Source organism: Mus musculus, chromosome 8 (assembly GCF_000001635.26).
Source record: "Mus musculus strain C57BL/6J chromosome 8, GRCm38.p6 C57BL/6J".
Lineage (NCBI taxonomy): Eukaryota > Metazoa > Chordata > Mammalia > Rodentia > Muridae > Mus > Mus musculus.
Genome location: NC_000074.6, coordinates 29,212,697 through 29,237,855, shown reverse-complemented (window position 1 = coordinate 29,237,855; position 25,159 = coordinate 29,212,697). Strand labels below are relative to the sequence as shown.

The following is a 25,159-nucleotide window of genomic DNA, read 5'->3' as shown; positions in this document are numbered from 1 at the left end:
CACTCATGAATTATTTTGTCAGAACTTTGCCCTCATGTCTTACTTGAATCATGATAATGAGCTCATGAAGGGAAATATACAAAACACATCAGTTGGGAGCAATACAGAAAGGCAGTTCTAAGTGATGATTTGACTCAAAGTGGGCCTTTGTGACCCTGGTTACTTTGAGGTCCTAATTCAAGTTCTCACTCAGACAAAGCTTACCCATCCCTCTCTCTCTAAAAAGAGAATGGAAAAACAGAGTCTAAGCAAAGAGTTGCCATTCTGTATGTATGTATGTATATATATATATATATATATATATATATATATATATATGTGTGTGTGTGTGTGTGTGTGTGTATGTATATATATATATATATATGCATATATATGTAAATGTGTTTACAGTGGGTGCATTTCTGCTAAGCAGTCAGTACAATTACATTTTCTTGGGTTATTCAGTTTTTTAGGTACCTCGGAATGCTTTGCATCATTTATTTACATGCTGGTAATTCAATGGGTATATTCAGAGAGAAGAAAAAATATCACCAAGCAGATGTCTTCTACTCAAGGAATGGCATATTTGTTCTGTAGATTAAAAGCAACTGTGCTAGCTTAACTGGAGGATGCACCGCACCATTAGTGAAATTGTGGAGCTTCTGAGCTGTTGCTCAAACCATGTTCTGTCTACACCACAAATACTCTTCTATGTTGTCCCTGAAGTCTCTTCCAAGCTGGCAGAACCTTTGGGCCTGTGTCTGCACAGAAAGCGTGACGTGCCCAGGTCACCACAGGTCACCTTCACAGCCACTGTGCCTCCCTCCCTCCTTTCTTTTGCTTCTTGATGTGTAGTTCACACTTTTCAGAAGTGGAATCTTCTTATACAAAAACTCACACATAATTCAACTTATTTAAATTATGTTTTTCCAGTTGGCTCTGCTCTGACTTGTTTCTTTGCGTTTGAGGTTCTGTGCTTTTATTTATTTTTGTGATAATGTTGTATTTGTGTCATTGCTATTGTGAAGACACCTAGAGGATTGTGCTGTTGCCTGTATTGTGCCCCCACCAAAAAAAAAAAAAAAAATAGAACAACCTGGTTAAATTTTCAATTTCTTTCAGTACTTTATCAACTGTAATGTTGGAATATAAGAACAGATGCAGCTCAGTTAAGTACAATAATGCATAGTTGTGCTTATTCTTTGACAAAATTTACAACAATTAACAATCCAATCGCTTCAAGATGAGATATGACAACCATATTGACCTAACATATAATATAAGAACATGTAAGTAGTCCATGCTTTTACTAAAATTATGAATAATGTCATTTTAATGTAAAGTGCTTTTATGGAAACACACTTCCTTCTCAAATTAATGGATATAATTGATATAAGTATACTTTTACACAAAATGATGATTAACTTGAAGTCATGTAAAAGAAACTCCTATGTCCCCCTAGGAATTTAGTATCAAGCTGGAAAGCACTCTAGTCCCACTTTTTCATCAGAAGAGTAGCATGTATTTTTCATTGGCCATTATAAGATTATTTTAAAAAACAGTGTAGCTGTTTTAAACTTGAGAATCATTTTATGCGTGCGTTTATTGGAGTTTTCTAATATCACAAGTTTTATGGATTACCAACAAGGAAAGGGAATCTGTAAAGTGAAGAACTTGCCAATATATTGTCAAGTTTAAATATGATAAAATATGTCTTAATAGATGACTCTATTAGACAACTCTGATTCCATAGAAGAAAGCATCTTGACATGAGGAGTGCCATTATTTTGTGTTGATAATCTGTTGTATGAAGCCCTGAAGTGCTCCTCTCTCTCCCCTCTATGACATCACACCAAGCCATGCTTGTAGATTGGCTGTACCAATCAGTGCTCTATCCTGAGCACTGGATACCTTCTCACAGTAAGGGATGCATTTATCGACTTAGCTATTCTGATTATTTCATTGTAACAACTGAGTGTTCTTGTCTATTTCATAATGGCTTGAAATTACAAGGTGGTCCATTCTATTCAAGCAAGTTAAATAAGATGTGGCTTGGTTTAATTCTGACAGTAATTTTACAGAGATTGTCTCTGTAGCCATGCCGTAAATTGAATGTCAGTTTCTTCCTGCCAAATTTATCTAAACTGTTACGACTGAGTGAGATAGAGCCAGGCTGACTCCATGACAGGCTGCAAACTGGCAGTTTGGGAGACTAGGCCTAAGAATCTGTTTCTGAGAACTGGAAAAGTCCAAAACAAGTCAATTCCAAATCTCTGATTTGCCACTTTGTCTGCCACCCAATTAGACTTCACTTTCAAACATGGCTGCCTCCTTGCACAAACTAACCTTACCTTCATTGTGTGCTAAGGATGAGCCACACCACAAGTAGAAAAAGGGTTTTTCCAGTAAATAACACAATCTCAGCATTTCACAATGTGATCAAATATCCTACAACATTGCCAAAGGAGAGAGAGAGGGAGGAGAGGGAGGGAGGGAGGGAGGGAGGGAGAGAGAGAGAGAGAGAGAGAGAGAGAGAGAGAGAGAGAGAGAGAGAGGAAGGAAGGAAGGAAGGAAGGAAGGAAGGAAGGAAGAAATAACTCATGTTCTGCTTTATCCTTCAAATTTATGTGTGCATTTAATTTTACAGGGATTTCTTGTAGACTATCTCAAGTTGCTTAACCTTGGGTATGGGGTTGAATTCACTCATACATAAAGCACTTACAGACAAGACAGACACTAACAGTCTCATTGTATCATTTTCTCTCTGATAGCCTTTTCTTATTCAAATTCATAGTTTTGTTCTTTCCCTGGAATAGAGTTCCTCCTTTAAAATGCCCAATATCCTTTGCTTTTAAAAACATATATTTTTGAGTAAATTCACAAATTTCACTGATAGCCTACTCTGATAAGTAAAGCCCTGGGTGCATCTCCATTGGCTTGCTTTTATTATTGTAGAGCATGACTTTCTGTTTGTTTTCCTGAGTTTCATGAGTTTGAGTAAAAATGGATATTTATGTAACAGTAATGTTATTTCTAGATTCTGGAGTTTCCGCCACATGTTATGTTTTGCTCAATGCCTCGCCTAGAATTATGCTATGGCATCTGTCCTCTACACAGTACAGGTGAGGTCTGCTCACTTCATTCATCTGGTTCCCTGGGGTTTGCCTTTGGTCTGCATTTCCATTCATTCCTGTCACGTTTTCCACTTAACAGCTGATAAGGCTCTGGATTTCACTGTTGGGACAAAGCTGTCAATATATTCAATGGTTCTCCTGCAGATAAAATTATTATCCTCACAAATAAAGCGCACACGTGTGTGTGTGTGTGTGTGTGTGTTGTGAGAGCAGTGTCAGGCGAGGACAAACTTTCTAGCGTTTACCCTTACACACATCTCAGTTTTTCTTCATCTGTTATCTCTCCTTTCCTGTTTCAGTTCCCTGAAATGACTCATTTTATCTAATTTTAAGCTTTGCTTTTTAAAGGCAGGACTCACAGACACTTAGTGACCACATAGGCAGAAGTTTGCCTTCTGCAGCAATGGGAGAATTCTCTGAAATACTTTTTGCTTCTTACAGCCCAACAAGGTAAGTTAGATAAGACATTCCTGGCACAGGTTGTAGTCTGTTTTATTTCCTAATTGCACTTTTAGAAAGTGTTGCTTTGGGCAGCCATGTTAACTATTTTATTCTGAAGAACACGAGTGTGGTGGTTTGAGTAAGAAATCCTGCGTAGTAAATGTGTCTAGAATTCTGAGATCATTGTAAAGCATAGGGGATCTCCTTAGGAAAGACAATGCACAATTTCCTGAGTTAAATGGTCTGTATAGTTCTTTTGTTTAAGTACTTTTTTGTCCCTTCTTTGTGTGCTCAATGTTTTCAATTGTCTTTATTTAAATACATTTGAACAGGTCAGTTTTGGTGGGGAAAGGTTTATTTTGCTTATATTTGAATATCACTGCTGATCATTTTATCATTAAAGGTGATTAGGGCAGGAACTCTAACAAGTCAGGAAGCTAGGATAGAAGCAGATCCAGTGGTCATGGAGGAATGTTGTTTATCATGGCTCACTCGGTCTGCTCTCTTTCTTTCCTTCTTAATTAAAAATAGATTTTTTTCCATACAATATATTCTGATATGGCTTACCTTCCCCCACCTTCTACCAGATCCACTCTACTTCCCCCATGCAACCCAAATCCACACCTTTCTTTCGCTTTCTCATTAGAATATGAATGATCATCATAAAAAAATAATAAAAACAAAATAAGATAAAGTTAAAACAAACAAACCAGACTAGAAAAAAAATGGAAACCTAAAACTATAGAACCTTTCTAAAATATGTGTATACATGTGAAAGAAATCTAAATAGAATCACCTTGGAGGATAAAGCCCCGAGGATAAACTTGGAGGATAAAGCACCGAGGAGACATTTCTTATCACCAAATGAAATTTTCAGTGCCCAGATGGGTTGCATCTGGTCAAGTTGTTGACAAATGGAGTCCCATGGAAACACCCCCCCACACACACAAAAACAAACAAACAAACAAACAAACAAGAAGCTATGGCCAAGGCTATTGGCAAACTAGTGGTAAGTCTGTATTGCTGAAGACAACATGCAACAACTCATTGAACATGGAGAAGTCCAATGGGTCCCTCCAGAGAGCTCTCACCCTGCTAGTGTTCATGATACTGGAAGGTACACTGCATCCTACCAGAGAAGAAAGTTAAATAAACATCCACCCAACTCCAAGTCCTGTGATCTACAATGGTGACTAGCCTGTAAGATATGCTGGAACAACAGTGGCACAAACGTTGTGGGAGGTATCAACCATGATCTGATTGCAATTAAGGCCCATTCCATGTAGACCATGCTGACACTGCTCTGCCCAAAAACCTGACGCTAGATAAGCCACCTAGGGGAAAAGTAAAATACCAATGCATGGCTGAAGGAAGGTACCAATAAAATAATTCCTTACAACAATCTGCTATAGACATATATCAGTGCCTAGCTCAGCCATCACCAGAGAAGGAATTAGTAAATAATAATAATAATAATAATAATAACAACAACAACAATAATAGATACAAATACAGAGACACACAGCTGCACAACAGGCAAAGAGCAAGAGATCTTGGAACACTTGGTCCTGAATGGACTGACTCCATTAAATACCTCCCCATGGGGTTCTGTGGAAAGATTATTAGGAGAAGAGCAGAAAAAGACATCAAGGAGAGATACTACAGGAGTAAAGCACATATGATTTCAGAGATTGTGGCAGCTTGTTCAGGCCCTACACAGGTCTAAGCTAGATGGGGTCCCAGCAATAAATGGGGGAGTAGACACAAGCTCCAATCCCAAACCCAGAAACTATCTCCAATGAAAAAATGTTCAAGAAGGAAAATTTTGTTTTCTTCAACAGTCACTGGAAATGCAATTCTGAAGGGCTGATTTAAAATTTACAATGAAAGCTGACTATCTGAAACTCTCATTTCTGTCATTATTTAGTGTGTTGATCTATTGATTATTAATTACAGCTTATTTCCTGTCATTTATCATACTAGGTTGTAAACTTCTGTCTTGTTTTATGTGGAAAATCTTTTAGTGCAAGTATCAGCTCTCCAGACAAGACACACTGCTCTTGCCGCGTATCCTGGGACTCTGCACATCAAGTACCAAATAATTTCATGGTTTTGATCATTCTGTAACCATACAGGTAATGTAATTTTGAGCCCCCAAATTTATATTCAAAAGATATTCCTTTACAATTCCTAGGAAATATTGAAAATTGTATGTATGTATTTGCTTGTGTTTGAAGTGTGTGTGATAGGTGTGAGTGATGTATGTGATATGTGTGAGTGATATGTGTGTATGATGTGTATGTGTGGTGTGTGTGGTGTGATGCATGTGTGTGATGTATGTGGTGTGATGCATGTGTGTGATGTGTTTGAGTGATGTGTGTATGTGATGTGTGTGTGATGTGTGGGAGTGAAGTATGTGAGTAATATGTGTGCGATGTATGAGAGTGAAGTATGTGATGTGTGTGTGTGTGATGTTTATGAATGATGCATGTGTGTGATGTGTTTGAGTGATGTGTATTGTGTGATGTGTGTGTATGTGTTTGTGTGTGGGTGTGTGTGTGTGTGTGTGTGTTGAGTTTGAGTGATATGTGCCACACGTATGTGTAGAGGTCAGAGGACAGCTTTCAGAAGTCAATTCCTTATACCACGTGAGTCCCAAGGAACCAAAGAACTCAGCGTGTCAGACTTAGTTGCAAGTGACTTTGCTCATCTTGCTGACCCCTTAGAAACTTCTTTAAATCCTAAATCCAAGGCCAGGCCAGGCCGTATCCCATGACCCTCCACAGGTAAGTACAAATGCCTAGCTCACAATGTTATTCATTTCATTTCATTCTTTTATTCTGTATCATTTATTTATTTATATTGATTTATTTATGCTTGCACATGCCATACCATGGTCCTTGATGTGGAGAATGGCAGCAACTTTAGCCACTGAGTTAAGTTACTGGCATTGATGTTTAACCTATTTTCCAAGACTCAGGTTAGCATGCATAGCATACCTAAATTCAAATTCCTGTCTTTTAGAAGAACCCAGTATCTGTCCAGCTATACAGAAGTAACAGGGAAGCCCAAGACTGTGGGCTGTAGGTGTCCTTAAATTCCCTAGGATGTGTCTAGCTTCACAGTAAGCTCAATCTTCAGGTCTCAGTCTTTCTTATCAGCATCTGCATCCTCTGCTTAATTTTAAAGAACCTTGGCAGTGCACTGAATAATAAAACTTTGGTAATATTTTATATGGTTTTCCTAAGCTTTTCTTCATCTGCTATTAAAAACACACACACACACACACACACAATGTCATCTGAGTGCATTGAAGGATCTCTAGAGACTGAATTTTGGAATATCCTCTTTTCTTCCCTCCCTCCTCTCCCCACCTCTCCCAACATTCATCCTCCCTCCGTCCCTCCTTTTCTGTCCCTTTCCTTGACTATCAGCCTGTCCACCCTCTTCTTCCCTTCCCTTCCCTTCCCTTCCCTTCCCTTCCCTTCCCTTCCCTTCCCTTCCCTTCCCTTCCCTTCCCTTCCCTTCCCTTCCCTTCCCTCCCCTCCCCTCCCCTCCCCTCCCCTCCCCTCCCCTCCCCTCCCCTCCCCTCCCCTCCCCTCCCCTCCCTCCCTTCCTTCCTTCCTTCCTTCCTTCCTTTTTCCATTCTGTCTGCCCTTCTGTCTTTCTTTTTGGACAGGGTCTCACTCTGTAATCAAAGCTAGCTTGGAACTCACAATGCATCCCAGAATGGCCTCAAACTTGTGTCTGTTTTTCTGCTCCAGTCCCCCAAATTCTGTAATTACAGGCATGAGCCACAAAGTTCTGGAATTTTCTTAGTAGAAAAAAATCATGCAAGCATAACTTATATTTATTCACTGGTCTCATTTTTGCTAAGTATAATTTCCTAAACAATGTGTTACACTGGTTGAGTCATGCAGAATCTTGTTAAATAATTAGAGTGATTACATTATAGCCCATTCACAGTTCTGATGAGAATGATGTGTATTGCTTTATTTGGTCTTGGCTCTGCATTTGGAATAGCTGTCAATCATATGAATGTCCCACTTTTTGTAGTAGAGTAATTTTTAGTCATAAATAAGTATAAAATATTGCCAATATATTTTTCTTTTACTCTTGAGACAGCTGCTAGGTTGTAGTATTTATAACCTTTTATGTTAAGAATTGGGGTCTCTTACCAGAAGCAGTGTTCCCAGAATGTCCACCCAGGCCAGTTTGTGGTAACAAGAGAAACATGACTTTTACTGCTACTGCATGGAACAAGATTTTTTTTTTTTCTCAAAGAGAGACAAGATCAGGATTCCTCAGTAGTGGACTTTAGTAGCCACATTCTTTAGGTCTTGTTTCATGGGTACTTTGGTTGATACAGGGTGATGATCTATCTGTAACCCCTTTTTGATGCAATAAAGTATCTTGGGGTCTTGGCCACCAAAAGCTGGGACTATGACCACAGATCATATGATAGCTTAGTCTAATCCAATATAAAATCTCAGAGAAGACCTTTCATAAGGAATGATACTGGCAAATAAGGCAAGACAGGCAGCACACGGTGATTATATCTTTTCTCTTACAAGAAAACGTCTCACATCTTAGTATGCACATTCCTACGTCACAGTACAGGAGTTAGGACAGTACACACCAAGTTTTATTATTATTATTATTATTATTATTATTATTATTATTATTATCATTATTAGTTTTTAAGTATTTAACTAGTTTGCATTCTGAAATTGCAAGTGTTGCTGAGATAGAATAAATGCTGTGGTCCCAGGTCACTCATCCATATGCTGTAACCCAGTCTCTGCAATGTGAAAGGATGAAAAGATGGAGTCTCAGGGAGACAAACCAGAGCTCACTATGAATAGGATTTCAATTGTCTTAAGAGTTCTGAGACAATTTACAGCTCCTGCTACAGCATGAAACACAATGAGAGGCACTATTTGTATTGCCTAAGCATAGGCTTATCCGCCCAATGATCTTGTGAGATCAATGCCTGGACCTTGGTCTCTCCAGTCTTCAGAACTGTAAGAGATAAATTTTGTTGCTTATAAACTATGTAACATATGATAGTTTCTATAGTAATCTGGACTAACACACATACATACGCACACATGTTCACATACGTATAACTGTTTGATTACTTCAAGTTTTATTTCTGTACACAGAAAGGGCTTTGATATATGTTATTTTAATTTTACCATTTTTTATCATGTATATTTTTTCTTGATAATTTTGTGCAACTAATAAATTTAAAACAAATATGTGCTTATTTTATTTTCTGGAAGGATGATGTAAGTATAGTTGGTAATGTTGTCCCATTCAAACTTTTGCCAACTCTTCCTGCCTTTTCTATCTTTCTGAAAGGACACATATTTCAAAGTGTTTGCATGTTTAACATTTGTATTTATTAGTGGTTTTACTGAGGAGACCCCTACATACTATGTTATATTCTTTTCTAGAGTTACATAATATTCACCAATATGAATAAAGCACAATTTATTTGAAAATCCTTAAATTAGTAGTCAAACGAGATAGGAAAATATTTTATTTTTAACTCACTAGGTCATTCTAATTTATCTTTCTAGACAGTGAATATCTTGGCACGTGTGATGGTCCACACCTTTAGTTCCAGAATTCAGGAGACAGAGACACATGGATCCTTGTGAGTTTGAAGCCAGCCTGGTCTACATAGTGAGTTCCCAGGTAGCAAGTTCTACATAATGAGACCTTGTCTCAAACAAACAAACAAACAAACAAACCAAAAACATCAGTGAAAATCTCATATAAATTATATTGATCTATTTATGTTTAGACTTATAAAATAAATTTATTATTGTGCAGAGGCAGTATGATATATATGACCAAAGTTTTTGTACAAGTTTATAGTAACATACTCCAGTCAATAAACATGAAGGCTACCGTTTTCTTATGTTATCTTTATTGGTTAATTCTATTTTATTGTCAATAAAATAAGCATGAAACTCTAATGTAATTGTTTTCACAGCTATAATTATAGAATATTATTTAATCAATTAGAATGTTCACTTTCAATGTGTTTATTTTCTTGAGTGTTTAGATAATTAAAAATATTTTTATAAAATTACTTTCTTTTTATAAATGTGCAGAAACATATCATTACTCAAAATATCATCTTTTTATTATATGAGTTGCCCAAAATTCTTCACCTAAACACCATTTGATATGATATTTTTATGCAACTTCTAAAGGATCCATTGTATTAGGTGTAATTTATTTACTGAAGACAAACCAAAATAGTACAACGGAGCAATTTCTCACAATTTGAACAGACCCAGAAAGTCATGACTCAAATCAAAACCTTATCCACTGCTTTCCTTATTTACTGTTCCTTTTTCCTGACCAAAATTAAACTCTGTTTTCTAACCAAGTGTTACATTAGCTATTTTTAAAAGTTCATGTATATTATCTATACATGGGACATGCAACTCTCATTGCATCAATGCTCATATTTATAAATACTAGAAATATCCATTCTCCAGTGTTGTTCTTCCCTTTTTTACCTATCCTTTAATTAAATGCCACTCTTCTGCCTTAACCACTCCCTACAGTGTTCACTAATTTGGAGTTTTGACTATCATTTGTCTTTTATCTCCCTCCATGGGACTCTCTCTTTGCTCTATGCTGAAGAAAGTATCTCCTGGCACATCATCTTCTTTAGACCACACTTTTCCATCGTTTAATTTCCACATCAACAAACAGCATGTCTATTTTTGCCATTTTTTCTTTTTCCATTTCCTTAGAAATATTTTTATTATTCTTTTATTCATTACTCAACAGCCTTACTTGATGTCTTAGATGCCTTTTTCTGTTCTATCCAGCTTCATGCTTACAGTCTCTTGTGAATGTTTACGATGAGTTCCATTGATTATGGAAACATTTCAACCATCATATCTTCAACAATGGCATACACATTCCTTGCTTTTTAACTTATACTAAAATTCTAAATGGATACCTCTCAAAGTGTAATGGGCACCTTTTATTCTTCTCTCTGTATCTTTCACTTTCTGCTTGCTTTTTCTTATGTAGTCATTCTGTTTATTTCTTAGGATCTATCGTTCATGATACGTTATCTGTCCATGGTAATCCTTGCCATTAAATCTACTCCTTATTGCAACTACTATATTTTTAATCATTGAATCTAAACCTATGAAAATTTTCGTTTTTCTAGTACTGTTGGAGCTTTCCCATAATTTGGTATAAGGCAATAAATATTAATTATATTAATAATATTTTTGTTTACAGTGGTCACATTATTTACTCTCAAGATTCCAACATTTCCTATTTGTTTCATTTCAGTTTATTTAGCTTCCGTTTATTCATCTTTTAAGGAATGTAGCTCCTCATTTTTTTTAGAGCATCCCAAATAAATCTCTGAAGATCTGTTTTTCTCCTATGGTGTGAACTGACATTCAAATGCTGGTTTTATTGTGATCTATTTTTAAGTATCATATTGAAGTGTTCTAAGATATTGATTAGTATGGTTATTTTGAGGTCTCCAGCTCCTTGTATATGCTCCCCCCTCTATTATCTCTATCCTTAGGTGACTTTCTCCTCCAGGCCGAGTAGCAGTTGCCTAGATCCAATACCAGGGCCTCAAATGTAATACTAAGCCTCATGCGGGTCTTTCCGGACTGTGTGTTCTTTTATTGCTTCAGGAAATTATACTTGGATCTTAAAGCAGTGGTAGCTTAGTTTCACTTTTCAGAGACAAAGTGCTAACGTTCTGATTCTTGCTTCCCTACCTCGAAGGCTCCACTCTCAACTTGGATTACTCCGCCCATAGCAGTAGCCTCTGTCTAGAGCCAGAGAACTGACTTTGATTTGCTATCTGGTGCAGGGCCATTTATTGCCTGTGTCATTTCATGACTCAGATTCTCACCTTCTACTGGTTAGAGTCCAGAAAGCCTCTGTATTATCCACTATTTAGAAGTTGTTTTCTTGGTGATGCACAGAGCTAGTCATCTTGGTTTTGAGTCAGATAACAAATGTTAAATATTCTTTTTCTATGTGTTCTCTATCATTCCTCAGTGTTAAGAGTAGATGTTTCTATATGCTAAGGAGCAGAGTTAGTGCATCAAGTGGGTCAGATATCATATTCCTATACCCAGAGTTTAAAAGATACATTCAGATATCTCAGTTTGTTTGATTATTCACACACAACTGCATATACCAGTTATGCATATGAAATAATATATAATAAATTCTCTCCAGACACTAATGACCACACCCTTGCAGTGACCTATATCACCTTTATTCTGGAGATTAAGAAGTCCTTATATCTGACAAGAGGAGCAGAAAATATAGTTGAATAAAATTGCAAATGAAAGTCTCCTAATTTTTATTTTCAGTAAAGTGCTACTTAACATGTAAAGTAGACTTTTTCTTCTTTCAAAACGTTTGCCAACCATTTACTAATGAATGCTTTTTAAATCTATTGCCAGAGCCTTAAAGACATAGGAAATTACATTTTTCCCCACTATACCTATGGAGAAACAGCAACAGATCCAGGCTAACCTGGATAAAAGTAAAAGCTTTATTTTAAAACTAGATGAACATTCTTTCTGCTAAATTAGCATCTTCTACTTGCAAATCTTTTATTATTAATCATGTAATAGACAGGCATTAAGTGTCCTTTAAAGGGTACATGGAGGATGTCACTTCTCCAAGTCTCAGGAGGATGAAAAAAGAGAAAAGAAAAATCAAGGAAATGGGAAGGGATGTATAAGGAAAGTGATGTATGGAGAAAGGCTGTAGATGAAAAGGGATGCATATCATAACTGTCCCTTTTACTGTATACTCCAAGGAACCTATCTTTCCTTTACTATACATCCAAGGAACTTATCTTTCCTTGCCAGATTGCATTTTTACAAATGTATGTAAAAAGTCAAACATGTTCCATTCTGACGACGGCACAGGCTACTTCCTAAATCTATAGGGACCACACTATTTTATTTTATATATTGTATATTTTATTCCATTGTTCAGATTTATTTATTTTATCCATTTATCTATGTATCTATCTATTTATTTATTTATTATAATGCTTTTTTTTATAATTTTTTCATCTTAAACAAACCATATATTCGTTTCTTCCTACAATTTTGATGTTCAAACCCTCTATGGTACACATCAAATCTTCAATCTTCAGTCCTTAAGTCTAGAGTAAGACAGGCAGCATTCACTATAAAGACACACTCTCTGGGCCTCTCCCTGTTCATATACTTGAAAGTGGACCCCAAACCTTACCTTTCTCCCAGTGGCTTGCTTTGATTAGTTGACTTATGGTAATGATCCCTGGGTTGCATGCTGCTAATGAAGGGATGAGGACTTTGGGATGTGACACTGATCATCGTTTTACATTTGTAGCCTGTATGTGTTCAGAGCAGAACTTGCAGGTCCATCATTTTCCTGGACCTTCATCCTTCCACCTGGAGATAACTAACTGCGTGACTAGTGGAGGAATTATGAAGTCATGTGTACTGTTTAGCTCTTCGGGTTCTGTTTAATTATCTTTGAATTATTAACGAAAATGAAGATAATTGATAATTGCTTTATTAATTATCTTTCCTTATCCTGACTATCCACCTGAGGACATTGTGACAGTGAGCAGATCAAGAGAGATAACGAGTGAAGGAATAGATGATACCCCAAGGTGGAGTGGTGAAGGAGCAGGAAAAGAGATGGAAGCTTCGCCAGCTTCCACTGAACAGTGAGAATCCTGCTCACTTTCCTTCCAGTAAGGAATGGTATCAGGCTGTTCCTCCTGCACTGCCACAAAGGCCACCAAGTGATGAGATGTGGAAATTGTTGCATTTCTGATACTAAAGGCCAAAGTCATATTGCTCAAAGGTTGCCTGTTCCTCTGACTGCAAAGGTTGCATCTGCTTTGAGCTAACACATATTGTCTTTTCTAATCAAAGCTTATTATTTTGAAAGCACCAATGCATTAATTTTACTGTCAGAGACTTGTGTGCTTGTTATTATTTTTAAGTTCTTTTCATTCTTCAGTGTGGCTGCTAGAGCTGAATCTCTGGAACTCTAGCGCTCAGGAAGGATTCCTGGGGTTCAAGTAGGAAGGCACACTTGCAGTGTCAGGAAAAACCTGTTTAGTTGGAGTCTTATCTCGGTGCCCCGCTGCCCTTTTTAAACAAATGTATTGGATTTTCGCACTTTATTGCTGCTTCATAGCCCAATCTCTAAAATAGACCTCTCTAATTTTGTCTGTCTGTGAGAGAGAGTTTACTTAACAAACGACCCCATATTGCCTTTTACAGGGTAGGTTGTTAACCTGGATTATTGTACACACACAGAACATCCCATGTGAGCCACTCAGAGCTTTTAACACCCGGTCCTCTCCTCTGCTTTCCAGCACGTTCATGGATCCAGTGCTGGGCTGTAACCATACAGGGCTGAATAAATGACAGTATGCTCATGGTAAGCTTCATGCATTTCTGAAATGTGTCACTCTGATTGAACACGACTGTCCTGGGAAATGACTGGCATGCAGTATTCCCAGAGGAAATGTGTAAAATATCTCATTTAATTGTCTTGCCAAGTTCACGGATTGAAGTTGCCAGCTGTTGCCCTTTTGTCCGGTTGATTTTTAGTCTCTCCACATGTATTAGCATAATTGTATGATTAAATAGAGACAATGGCTTTTTATCACAAACATCCAACAGTTGCAGAGCTAGAGGTAGATATTAGTTGCATAAACAGTGGGCAGGTTCAAGGGAGGAGAAGCTGCAATATTGTATCACAAATGTTGGGGGATAACTGGTCCGTGACCCATGCCCAAGAGAACCAAGTTATTTTAAGCTCCTAAAAAAATTAATTTTAACATCCATTAAAACTCAGATTTCCCACTAAGCCCATAGATGAGGTAACCTCTAGGACAGATATACTTTATATAGCAATTCCAGTTCTGAAGCCTTACAATGATCTTTAGCCTCTCTCTTCAGATGTATCTGTGCTCTGTCTCTAAAGATCTTGATCTCACTGGCTTCACCATTTTGCTTTTGTTTCTGTTTTAAATGAGTCACATGCAGATCTTGAGACAGGATAATCTACTGTTTCGGGCAGCCAAAACATCACCTCTTCATTTGAATGCCTTCCTGTCAAAAGTCATATATATTTTTTTAAGTACTGATGTTAATTTTCAGTAATCTACATTTAAAAAAATCTTACTCATATATCTATCTTCATCAGGAGTAGAGTTACCTCCATAACTTTAATAATTTTATGGGATTTCAAGAAGGAAAGCCACCTCCTTGGCAAGCCATTCCATGTAAACATCGCATCTTCCTTCTGCATTGTATAGAAGTTGTTTCCCTATCTCTACCTTATGCACTTTCCTTGGAGTTTTGCCACTTACAGAGTTTTGCCACAAGCAGATTAGCTAATAACTCTCCCAATGTACTAGAATAGCTTGCCAGCTTGACACAAACTTCACCAGGGAAGAAGGAACTTCAACTGAAGCATTTCCTCCAATTGTGTTGAAATTGAAGAGCTCATGACTGGGACCAATGCTCTCCTAGAAGAGGCCTTACCTTCTTCGCCTTTTGACTCTGTGGTGACAGGGGACAGGACACCATCAGGAAATGGGTCCTCAATGCATGCTAAATCTGACATCACTTTAATCTCAGGTTTTCTAACATTCATAGCTGCTAGAAATAAATTTATATTATTTAGAACCTGATAATTCTTCAGTATTTTGTTACAGCAGCCTGGCCCTTCTAAGACATACTGGGTTATAGTTAGTATTATAGCTTAATTATAATTCTAAAATAATCTCTCTGCAACACAGTGTGCTTCATAAACAATTATTTCAATTCCAGAAGACACAGCATTCATTTCCAGTGCACTTGAGCAACTTGTATTCAAAAATCATAGGATGTCACAGAAGTTGATGATTTAAAAAATGTCATTAGTTATACAGTTCGGTCAAATAATATCAGTTTTCCGTAGAGGAAACAGGAGGGTCTGGCTTACCCTAAGCCCACCAGTCAGCTCTTGGCAGTGTGAGGCTGAGTTGCTTTGTGACCAGATTCTCAGGCTTGTTGTCTTCTTCCTCTCCTCCCTCCTCTTCTTTACAGTGTGTGTGTAAGCAGGTGAGGTGCATGGTGTGTGTGTGTGTGTGTGTGTGTGTGTGTGTGTGTGTATGCGCAAGCGCACTAGTGAGTGTATGTGCATGAAAGGGTGTTTAAGGCATGCTTGTCGATACTAGAGAACCCATCTCGAGAACCGGTGCTCACCTTTCACTCCTGGTTCCTTGGGATCAAGCTCAAGTGGCAAGCTTATGCTGCAAGCAGTTTTACCCATGATTCATCTCACTTTTACCCATGATTCATCTCACTAGCCCCAGTTCTTGCATGGCATGCTGTTGCTCCTGGGACAGAGGTCCTAATCGCGAATGATAACCACTCAACTGTTTTGTCCAAATAGATATGGTTATCTACACAAAAATAAACAGCTGTACAGGATTTAAACTAGTGGAAGTTATACACATGCATGAAATTCATGTGTGTGGCATAATTTATATGCAGTGTAAAATATAGGGCGTGCAACACTTCAGGTAACACTGAAGGTACAGCGTCTGCTCAGCCCATAATTAAATAAGCCTCGCTGACCAGACAGACATGCCCATGGCTAGCTCTGTGGATGTAGAATTACAGAAAATGGTTCTTGTTCCTGATGTTCCGCAACCATTTACTTACATCAGCCTTGGGCAATTTTCTTCTAAAGTCAAATTCATTGTCCTTACCTACCAATAGTGATAATATATCAGCTTTGTAGAGTCTTCTTTAAAAACATGTATGAAGACCCACTCCTTAAGATTAGGATTTGTTCAATGGTAATTTTGTTTTTCCACCATTTCATTCATCATATTTTCTAGAATTATTAATGTCAAACTAGCTTATCTATTTTTCAGATTCCCAAAATAAACTGACTTTATTTTTTGCTCCCTGTGGGGACAATAAAGAGAATTAACTATGGTCATAGAATATTGAAAATATAACTAAATTTTTCTTTCTTTCTTTTTAAACAGAAATGCTCATTTGTAAGGGGACTGTCACATAGTCTTCAGCCATACAGGAAGGCAGGCAATGAATGAGTAGTTTCTGGGAGACAGGTGAGGCGTATTTGGTAGATTAATTCTCAATTCACCTTCTCAGAAGGAAAGGACAAACCCCTCATTTACCAAGATTCTAAAGAGATTTCCAGGCAAGTCCCTGGCCAGGCCCCACATCAGTCTTTGCTTTGAAGTATCTGTTCCCCAGGGTTTGGTTTTCTCCACCAGGACCTAAACTTGTTATTGAGCTGCAAGAGCTCTGTAGGAAAAAATCAGCTCCTTCCGCTGACGTGCACAAGCCTGGTGTCTGCAGAGAGGGATGGCCTACCTGTTTATCGGGTAATCAATCTTTGTCTATCATCCCCTTTGTCTTTGGGAGCAAGTAAGTTAGTGTGATTACCTCCTTCACAACAATCTCTCCACCTCAAACCATTTTTTTTTTCCATACAGAGGTGTTTGGGAGCAGGTTGCACTTGGACAAGATTTTTGTTGTTGTTGTTGTTTGTGTGTGTGCATGTGTGGGCTAGTGAGCTTGGTAGCCATTGAGGAATCACTTGCCAATGCTGTCTTTTAATTGAAGCTTTCCATCTGTATTGAGAACCCAGATTTCTGACCAGCTGAGTACAGGGGACATTTTGAAAGCTTCTGACAGAAAGCCATGGTCTGACTGTGGAGACCTGGACAGGAAGCCAACGGTCTTGGGGAAGGGGGTTGTCGTCTGTAGCTGGTTGCCTGCTCCAGCGGATGGGGTAAAGAGACAACTTTGAGGCCCTTCCAAGATCAGGTAAAGATCAAGCCATCTAATAAAAGGGGACTGGGAAGGGAGGGGTGGTGTGCTTAAACAAATGTTCCCTTTCTTTCTTCTCTGAAGACTTTGAGCAGGTCTCCTTTTGAACTTTACTTACTTACTAGAAAGGCAATTTCGAGGGCCTGAATTGGAATGAACAAAACCACATTAAGTGGTCAGATGTGAAGCAGTTTTGAGAACTTTTGAGATTCCAGAGCGGCAAGTATTAAAAAAAAAAAAAAAAAAAAAAAAAGGTTTTGCTTCCTTAAAGTAAAATTTGATCCCATACATCCCCAGAAGCCCTCGATTCATTTCCCTCTTCGTTTTCACATTTGGGCACAGTTGAAGCTTATCATTGCCCCCACCCCCCACCCCCACCCTCTTTTCTCCCTAGCGCCCGTCCCGTCCTCCCCAGGACTGCGGGTAAAAGTGGAACTCAAAGTTGAGCGAAACCTTGGTTTCCTGGAAGCCGCTGTCTCACTCAGAGTTAGCAAGCCAGACGCCCACATTCTGCCGCTGGGCGCTCGCCTCCAAGAGGCCGGGCTGCTCGGCACAGCTTGCGCTCGCGCATCCTCGCCTCCGGCCGCCGGGCTCGGGCGCGCTGCAATCCCGCACGCGCGGGGGCCTCTGCAGCGGGGAGGCGGTGCCCGCACGTGCGGCGGCTGCGGACTCACCTGCGCCTCCCGAGCCCGGCCCCGCCCATCGCCCCGCCCCGGCGTGACTCATTGGCCGCCGCTCGGAGGGGTGGAGCAGAGGCGGCCCCGGGGCTCATTAGCGATGCGGTCTCCAGGCTCGGTTTGGTAGTCCCGGACCCGGAGCGGAGCTGGGGCTGCGGGCCGCTTAGCGGGGACGGCGGGCGGCGCCGCAGGAGGCGATGGGGGCGCGCGCTGCGTCCCGCTGCCCATCTGATATCCCTGTTCCGCTGCTGTAGGGAGCGGCGGTGGGGAAAAAGAGACTCGCCACAGACCACCACCTCCGGGGAAACCTACTGGCGTTGGCTCCCTGCCGTCGTTCCTCGCGGACTTCCAGGGCGTGGAAGAGGAGCGAATCCTGAGAGGAGCTCGGAGCATGGGGACAGGGGCTGCAGACGGCAGCCGCGGGGCGCGCCGGTGGCTCCCATGGCTAGGACTCTTTTTCTGGGCGGCGGGGGCTGCGGCTGCCCGAGGTAAGCGCTGGGTGGACAGCGGTGCGCGAGGGGAGCGGGACTCTCACCTTCGGCGTGGGTTTCCCAAGTTGTTCTGGCTTCTCTCCGCGCGCGTAGCCCGACTCAGTGGGAACCGTGTTAGAGGAGCTCCAGGGGACCACTGCCTTTCAACCCAAGTTTGCTATCTGCAGTAATCCTACAGGTTGCTCTGACCGGGCCCCCCCCCCCCTTGAGTTTGCACCCGCTGAGATTTTCCAACCTCCCTCCCCACCCTCCGCCCCTCAATTGTTGCAGACTGGAAAACTCGTCTTCCCTATATCCTCTCTCGCCTTGGTCCTCTCCACTTTTCCTTCTTGGGCGAGCTCGTCCCTGGGTGGGAGCCCACGGTGATGTTCGAGAGTGCATAGGGAAAGAGGCATGCCCGTGGGTTCCAATAGAGACTGCGCTTTTTTTCCCCTTCAGGGGGAAGCATCCAAGCTGGTCACTTCGCTCTGCACCAAGCCCCTCGGGCGACCCTAGTCTTGGCTCTAAGCCAGCAGTGGTTTTGCCTTACAGAATCTGCGAGGGGGCAAGAGCTCTGGGGAGTGTGTACCCTGGGGTTTAACTGCGCCTGCAGTGCCCAGCCGGATAAGCAGTTGGCCGGAGGGAGGCTGTACTCTCGGCGCATCCTCTCCCTATCGGGTGCTTATACCAGCTTAGAAGCGCGGGCCCTACTGAGCAGCAGGGAAATTTAGAAGCAGAGATTTCTCTGCTTCTAATAAGCTCAGGAGCCCCCCCCCCCCCCCCCACACACACACACATACACACACTCTTTTTCTAGATCCGCTGCACTCCAGCAGAGCATCAACTTAAAGATAAACCACACGGACCTGTTTTGAAGCTGATCACAGGCAGTTCCAGACAGCCCCAGTGCTGTGGCTACCTTTGAAATAATCTAGAAGCTTCCCTTTCCCTGCCCTTCTTTACCTTTCTTCTTTGCTGCTTGCCATCCAGCCGGCTTAGAATATGTAATTGCATTAAATGATTTACCTAACGCTTGTCTAGCAAGAGGTGGCACCGGGCTAACCACCTCTCCTTCTGTTCTGTCTCTTGAACATATCGCTAGTAGCTGTGAGGCCTTTGGAAGGGTTGACAAAGATGCCAAGAACCGGTATAATCTCATTTTTTTTAATAGAAGCTAACGGTGTTAGGAGCAGCGATACCGCCTGGAAAGAGGAATTAAAAGGGTGGATAGAGGTTTTCAGCAGTATGATCCTATTCTATGCCTATTTGCATTTCATTTCCTGAACTTTTTCACCCTCCCCTTTTCTTTTTATAATGGAGCAGGCTTTCAAAAATAAGGAAAGGCTTTAAATACGAGTGATTGTTAGAGTGAGGCGTGTTTCTTTCTCTTGTTGGAGGAGCCTGGGCTTCAGCCATTTAGTATACTACGGGGGAACTAGAGACTGCCTAACTGCTCAGGCAACTCTTGAGTGTTTTCTATTCTGTTAGGGGGAAAGCAGGGGTGCCAGGGGTCGGTGCTTTGCCCCTCTCTTTCTCCTACATGAGGCCTGAAATGTCCGAGTTACTACTTTCTAGTCACAGCATGGGATCGCTCATGATGACTGACTCCAGATACTGACCCTCAGAATCTGGTTTGTGGAGTTGTCTTTAAGCCAGCTCAAAACAAGAGGTGGGGACACACGCCAGCAGCCTTTTGGATGCGGTTTTGCTGGCTGTGAACGAAGGCTAGCACCTCTTGTCTGCAAGCTGTTCTGTAAAGGTCTCCTGGAAAACATACTGTACACTCTGCAGGCTTAGTTACAACAAATGCCTTGCACAGATCATAGAAAATGCCCAAGACACATGGAGCAGTAAATCTGAGTAATGCTTCCCTTGTCATGGTTTCTATTCACCTTTAGCAGCTTTGGAAGATACTTCAAGAAATGAGCATTAAGCCGGCTACCAAACCAGTGCATTCTCTCGCACCTGGCTTTGGGCAGGTGGGCACACACAGTAGAAGTTTCCAAATCACAGACGTTCTCTGTATTACGTTCTATCATTTAGGCAAGGTATGGTGCATTAAACCTGGGATGCTGCGGACTTGTGTAGCATCCCTCTGTAGTAGTCTCACTGTGTTGTGTATGGTTGGTTGGTTCTATAGGTAATTTCTGTATTTGCAAGTTAAATAGTTTGTATTTTGAAGCACTTTTCCTTTTGTGGTGCTGGGGGCGGGGGACATGGACCCAGTGCGCCTGGCATAAGCCGGGCAAGTACTCTCTCAGTGATCCATAACTGTAGCCCATCAAAGAGCTCTCTTGTGGATTTGATCCAACATGCCATCACTTAGTTACCAAGCCATATAGAATTACACTATTTGCTTTGGTGGTGCAGTACTATGAGATCAGCAACACTATTCTTACCATATTTACCAGATATCCATTTCCATGACACTAGTACCATCTTCTTCCCCTCTAACTTTTCTCTGCTTCAATACCTGCTATTAAAACCTCTAGAAACCTGGACTTAATTTTGAATGATTGGTTTCACATATACTCCGTGAGGAAATACACACTTAGGACAAGGCTCTGCACAAAGGAAGTAGCCCTGACACAGGGCGTCATTCGATTTTCCACCTTACTAAGGCTTTTGCCTTCAGAGAGCAAGTTTTATTCCTCCTGGTAAAGTATAAGGATAGCACTTCTGATACCATCATGATGGTAGGTTTGACACTTTACACCTTAGACGAAGGATGCTTAAAAGTTACTTGTGACCTGCCAAGTGCTAATTGACTCCACATCCTGTCATACTGACTTGTTTTTATTCTTAGAAGAGTGTGCGGCTGATGGAGTTGCGATTTGCACTAGATTCTGTGCAGAAGAGATCATGTCATTAAGTGGGCTAGATGGTTGGCATAAGCCCCTGATAACTAGAGGGGTACAAGGATAGCGCTTAACACTTAAGTTATAGGCACTGAGGGTCACATGTCTTACACATGCTCACGCCCTTCAGTCCACATCTTAGAGCTGTTGGCATTTTGGTAATGTGATCTGGGAATGCTTCCTGCAATTCAAAGGTACATTCATTCTGATCACAAGACCTAAGGCAAAGCACCGCCTCCCTCCCAGCCCTCCTAACTTCCTGCCAGGTCTTTGCTGGTTCACAGGTTGTGTTGTTGGTGAGAGAGCAGCACTGTGGTACCGTCTCCTCATGCACAAGAGATCCCTTTTCAGCATCTCAGTCTTGAAGGGACATTAATTGTTTTGACTTGTCTGAGGAAAGGAGTGAAGGCCCCTGAACTCTTTTCTTCATGTTCTTTCTCACTCTGTGAGTGACCCAAGTATGAGTCTCACTCTTGAGGTAGTGCTCTGAAGTGTCAGGAGACCCACCAGATGACAAGGCTTCTCCCTGGGGGCTTTTGAGACTTACAGGGTCGGTCAGGAGGATGTAGACCAGCCTTGCTAGGGAATGAAAGGCTCACTTCGCTCCTCTTTCCTAGGTGACTTGTAAACTTGTGTGTGTGTGTGTGTGTGTGTGTGTGTGTGTGTGTGTTTTCATTCCATGAATATTGTACCTTAGAACATTGCCAACACGGAGATTTATGAAGGAATCTGTTACCTGGGACATAACAGCTATTTGATATCAGTCTCTACTGCTATTTTGTTTTGTTTTAGACATTTCGAGTATAGACCCACCCCACATGTATGAACATTGAATCCCAGCATTGACCCCTCAAAGGAAGTAGTAGTCATGTGGAGGACCCCCTTAATGAAAGGCTCAAGTTTGGGCTATCTTTATGGATTATACCTTTGCCAACCATCCTGATTGCCTTGTCCCAGGCAATGCCTTCTGAGTGACACTGCCCCTGTCATCTCCCTCAGCCTATTCTGATGCTGTCATAACCTAACTATGAAACAGAACAAAGACAGAATCTCCCCTAGTCCACCCTAAGTCACATGGGTCACATAAAAGTCATGTGCTCATTTTTCATTTAAGGTGTGTATTCGAATGTTCATGCATATGGAGACCAGAGGTTGACATGTGTAAACCTTCAATCACCCTCCATCTTTCTTATTAATTTTAATTTTTAAATTGCATTTATTTATTCACACACATGAGAGAGGAAGGTAGGGAGGGGGAGGGGGAGGGGAGGGAGAGGGAAAGGGAGGAGATCATGCATGTTTGCCATAGTGCCCATGAGGAAGCCAGAGGAAAACTTGCAGAAGTTTTCTGTTCTTTCCCCACTGTGAACCAGAGGGATTGATAGCAGACTGATAGCAGGCCATCAGGCTCGGAAGCCAGCACCTTTACTAACTGAGATCCTGGCTGGCTCACTCAGCTCATGTCACAGGCTCTCTCACTGGACCTGGAGCTCATTATTGGCTAGGATGGCTATCCACAGGCACCAGGGATGTCCCGTCTATGCCTCCCTAGTTCTAGGGCTATGGACTGTGCCGCTTTTGGAACCCCACTTCTAAGTGAATGCTGGAGCTCCATGCTCAGTGAGCTACCTCTACTCTTTACCTTTCATTTTTATATTGTTGCCCTGAGAACAGTCATTTACTCTGCATGCTGGTTATTCTTTAAAAGAAGGTTTTTTTTAAAAAATTAATTAAGCTATTTATTTATGTTGCCTTCTGATTGCAGCTTCCCCTCCCTCCTCTTCTCCAAGTCCTCCCCTCTTCCTCCTCCCTCCTCCCCCTCTCCCCTCTATCCTTTCCTCCTCCTCCCATGGATATCAACCAGCCTTGGCATATCAGGTTGCAGTAAAACTAGGTGCATCTTCTTTTATTGAGGCTAGACAAGGCAGCCCAGTTAGGGCAAAGGGAACCAAAGGCAAGCAAAGAAGTTAGAGACAGCACCTTCTACCACTTAAGGAGTCCCACATGAAGAAGGCATTTTAATATATTAGGTATAAAGTAATTTTGATATTATTCAGTGCATACCATTAATTGTTCTGAATGTGTTATTCATATCAGTTCATTTATTCCTTATAATGACTCTTTGGGGCAAAGGTAATTTTTTTAAGCTAGGAAGGGAGGGGCACAGTGGGGTTAAATAAAACCCCAAGGCCATGGATGGAGGAGTTGGGATATGCTAGATCTTAAACCTAGCCAGTCTGAATTAAGAGCTCACAATATACAGTGCAGCTAAGCTGGGCTGAAAATAAAAGTGGTCTCTTGCATTTTATTGACAAAAGCCCTAAAATGATATCTTCATAAGTATCCAGAATTGTAGAGGAATTTCAAGTAGCTTAAATATATCTGTGAATATATTCAGATAAATCTAAGAGATTTATGTTGTATGAAAACAACATCCTTAACAGCATTCAGCTTAGTATACTTTGGGATTGGAATCACGCTTAAAATGCTGAATACCAGTTTCTAATATGATAGCTTGCCTTTTTTTTTTTCCTCGCAGTCTTGAGTGTCAACAGAAAATATTACTCTGATTGAATACACCATCCATGGAATGGCAGCTCCCAAAAGACTATTTGTTGCATGTCTTGTATTTTTAGCCTTGTTTGCAGGGAAAATGTGGAGCATGAGATTTGAGAATAGATTGTTAACACGAGAGGCTGCTGTTTCTGCTGTTTTGGGTAGTCCTGCTGCTGCTGCTTTTGCAAGGCAGATGGCTAGATTCATTTATAGAAAATAGATATTCGTTCTATTTTGCATTTCCACTTCGAAAGGAACTTTTAATTGTTTGTGCCACATTGCATCGTATGGCCTTCCTGTACACACACACACACACACACACACACACACACACACGCAGCCCAGAGATAATTTTCCGAATTAGGCAGATGTTAATAGATTCAGTTTGGGTGGTTCTATTCCAACTGCGCTGCTGACTCTGTTCTGATTTAAGAATTCTCTTTTAGAAGTGGGTCTGGCTGCGGTGCTGTGTGTATGAAGAGTTTTCAGCTCGGGTCGCTGCTGCTGCTGTCTGCCTTGCTCTCTCTACAAGGAGAGCTAGAACTTAGAGATAGAAATCTGGGAGTCGTGTTTACGGGGCTGATGTGGAAACCAGTAAGAAGGTTGAGTATCTCTTCTGAGGCATACTGGGGAATATTTTGATTTAGGAATTGAGCAGTTTGGACTTTTACTTATGTATAAGTGCGAGATGTTGGACAGCGACCCAAGTCTAATCAGAGTTGATTTATGTTTTTATGTACAACTATCAGGTGGCCTAAAGGTAATCTTACACATCATTTTTAGTGTAGACACATACGGTCAAGTTTGAAAATTTGCAGTTGCAGCATAAGGTAGTGGTCCTAAACTTCTGATGTTGGAGTTTTGTAGACGTCAAATTTTAGAGTACAGATGATCAAACCTGTGTTTTGTCTCTCAGATTTCATCTGACAGGATATAAAATATTTCCCAATATTGAATCTAACAGGATACTATGTCAAGGTCTATATTGTTATTTAATGTTTTTTTATGATTGTGTGTGTGTGTGTGTGTGTGTGTCTCTGTGTGTGTGTGCAACACTGTATACATAGGACAAAATTCTGGTCATTTCTCTTCTTGCTCCTTCAAGCAGGATTGAACCCAGGTCACTAGGCATAAACTTATCCATTGTCC

At 40.8% G+C, this 25,159-nt stretch overlaps 1 protein-coding gene and 1 long non-coding RNA gene across 12 annotated transcripts in view; both read left to right on the top strand.

Moving 5' to 3' along the window:
• Positions 1 to 1,880: 1,880 nt before the first annotated feature.
• On the top strand, positions 1,881 to 9,216 carry Gm32567. Its single transcript, XR_378848.3, has 4 exons — positions 1,881 to 1,899; positions 3,017 to 3,101; positions 5,579 to 5,689; positions 9,140 to 9,216. It is a non-coding gene; the product is annotated as a predicted gene, 32567 (long non-coding RNA).
• An 8,968-nt stretch (positions 9,217 to 18,184) lies between these two features.
• Unc5d (unc-5 netrin receptor D) overlaps positions 18,185 to 25,159 on the top strand; it is a 572,955-nt gene continuing 565,980 nt past the window's right edge. For 5 of the 11 annotated variants that reach the window (NM_001347498.1, NM_001347500.1, NM_001347501.1 and 2 more), the window contains exon 1: positions 18,220 to 18,614. In NM_001347498.1, coding sequence (NP_001334427.1) covers positions 18,518 to 18,614 — 97 coding nt within the window. In that variant the 5' untranslated portion in view covers positions 18,220 to 18,517. Of the gene's footprint in view, positions 18,615 to 25,159 lie in introns of all 11 variants that reach the window. The other 6 variants (XM_006509055.4, XM_006509052.4, XM_006509050.4 and 3 more) reach the window with 3 other exon arrangements.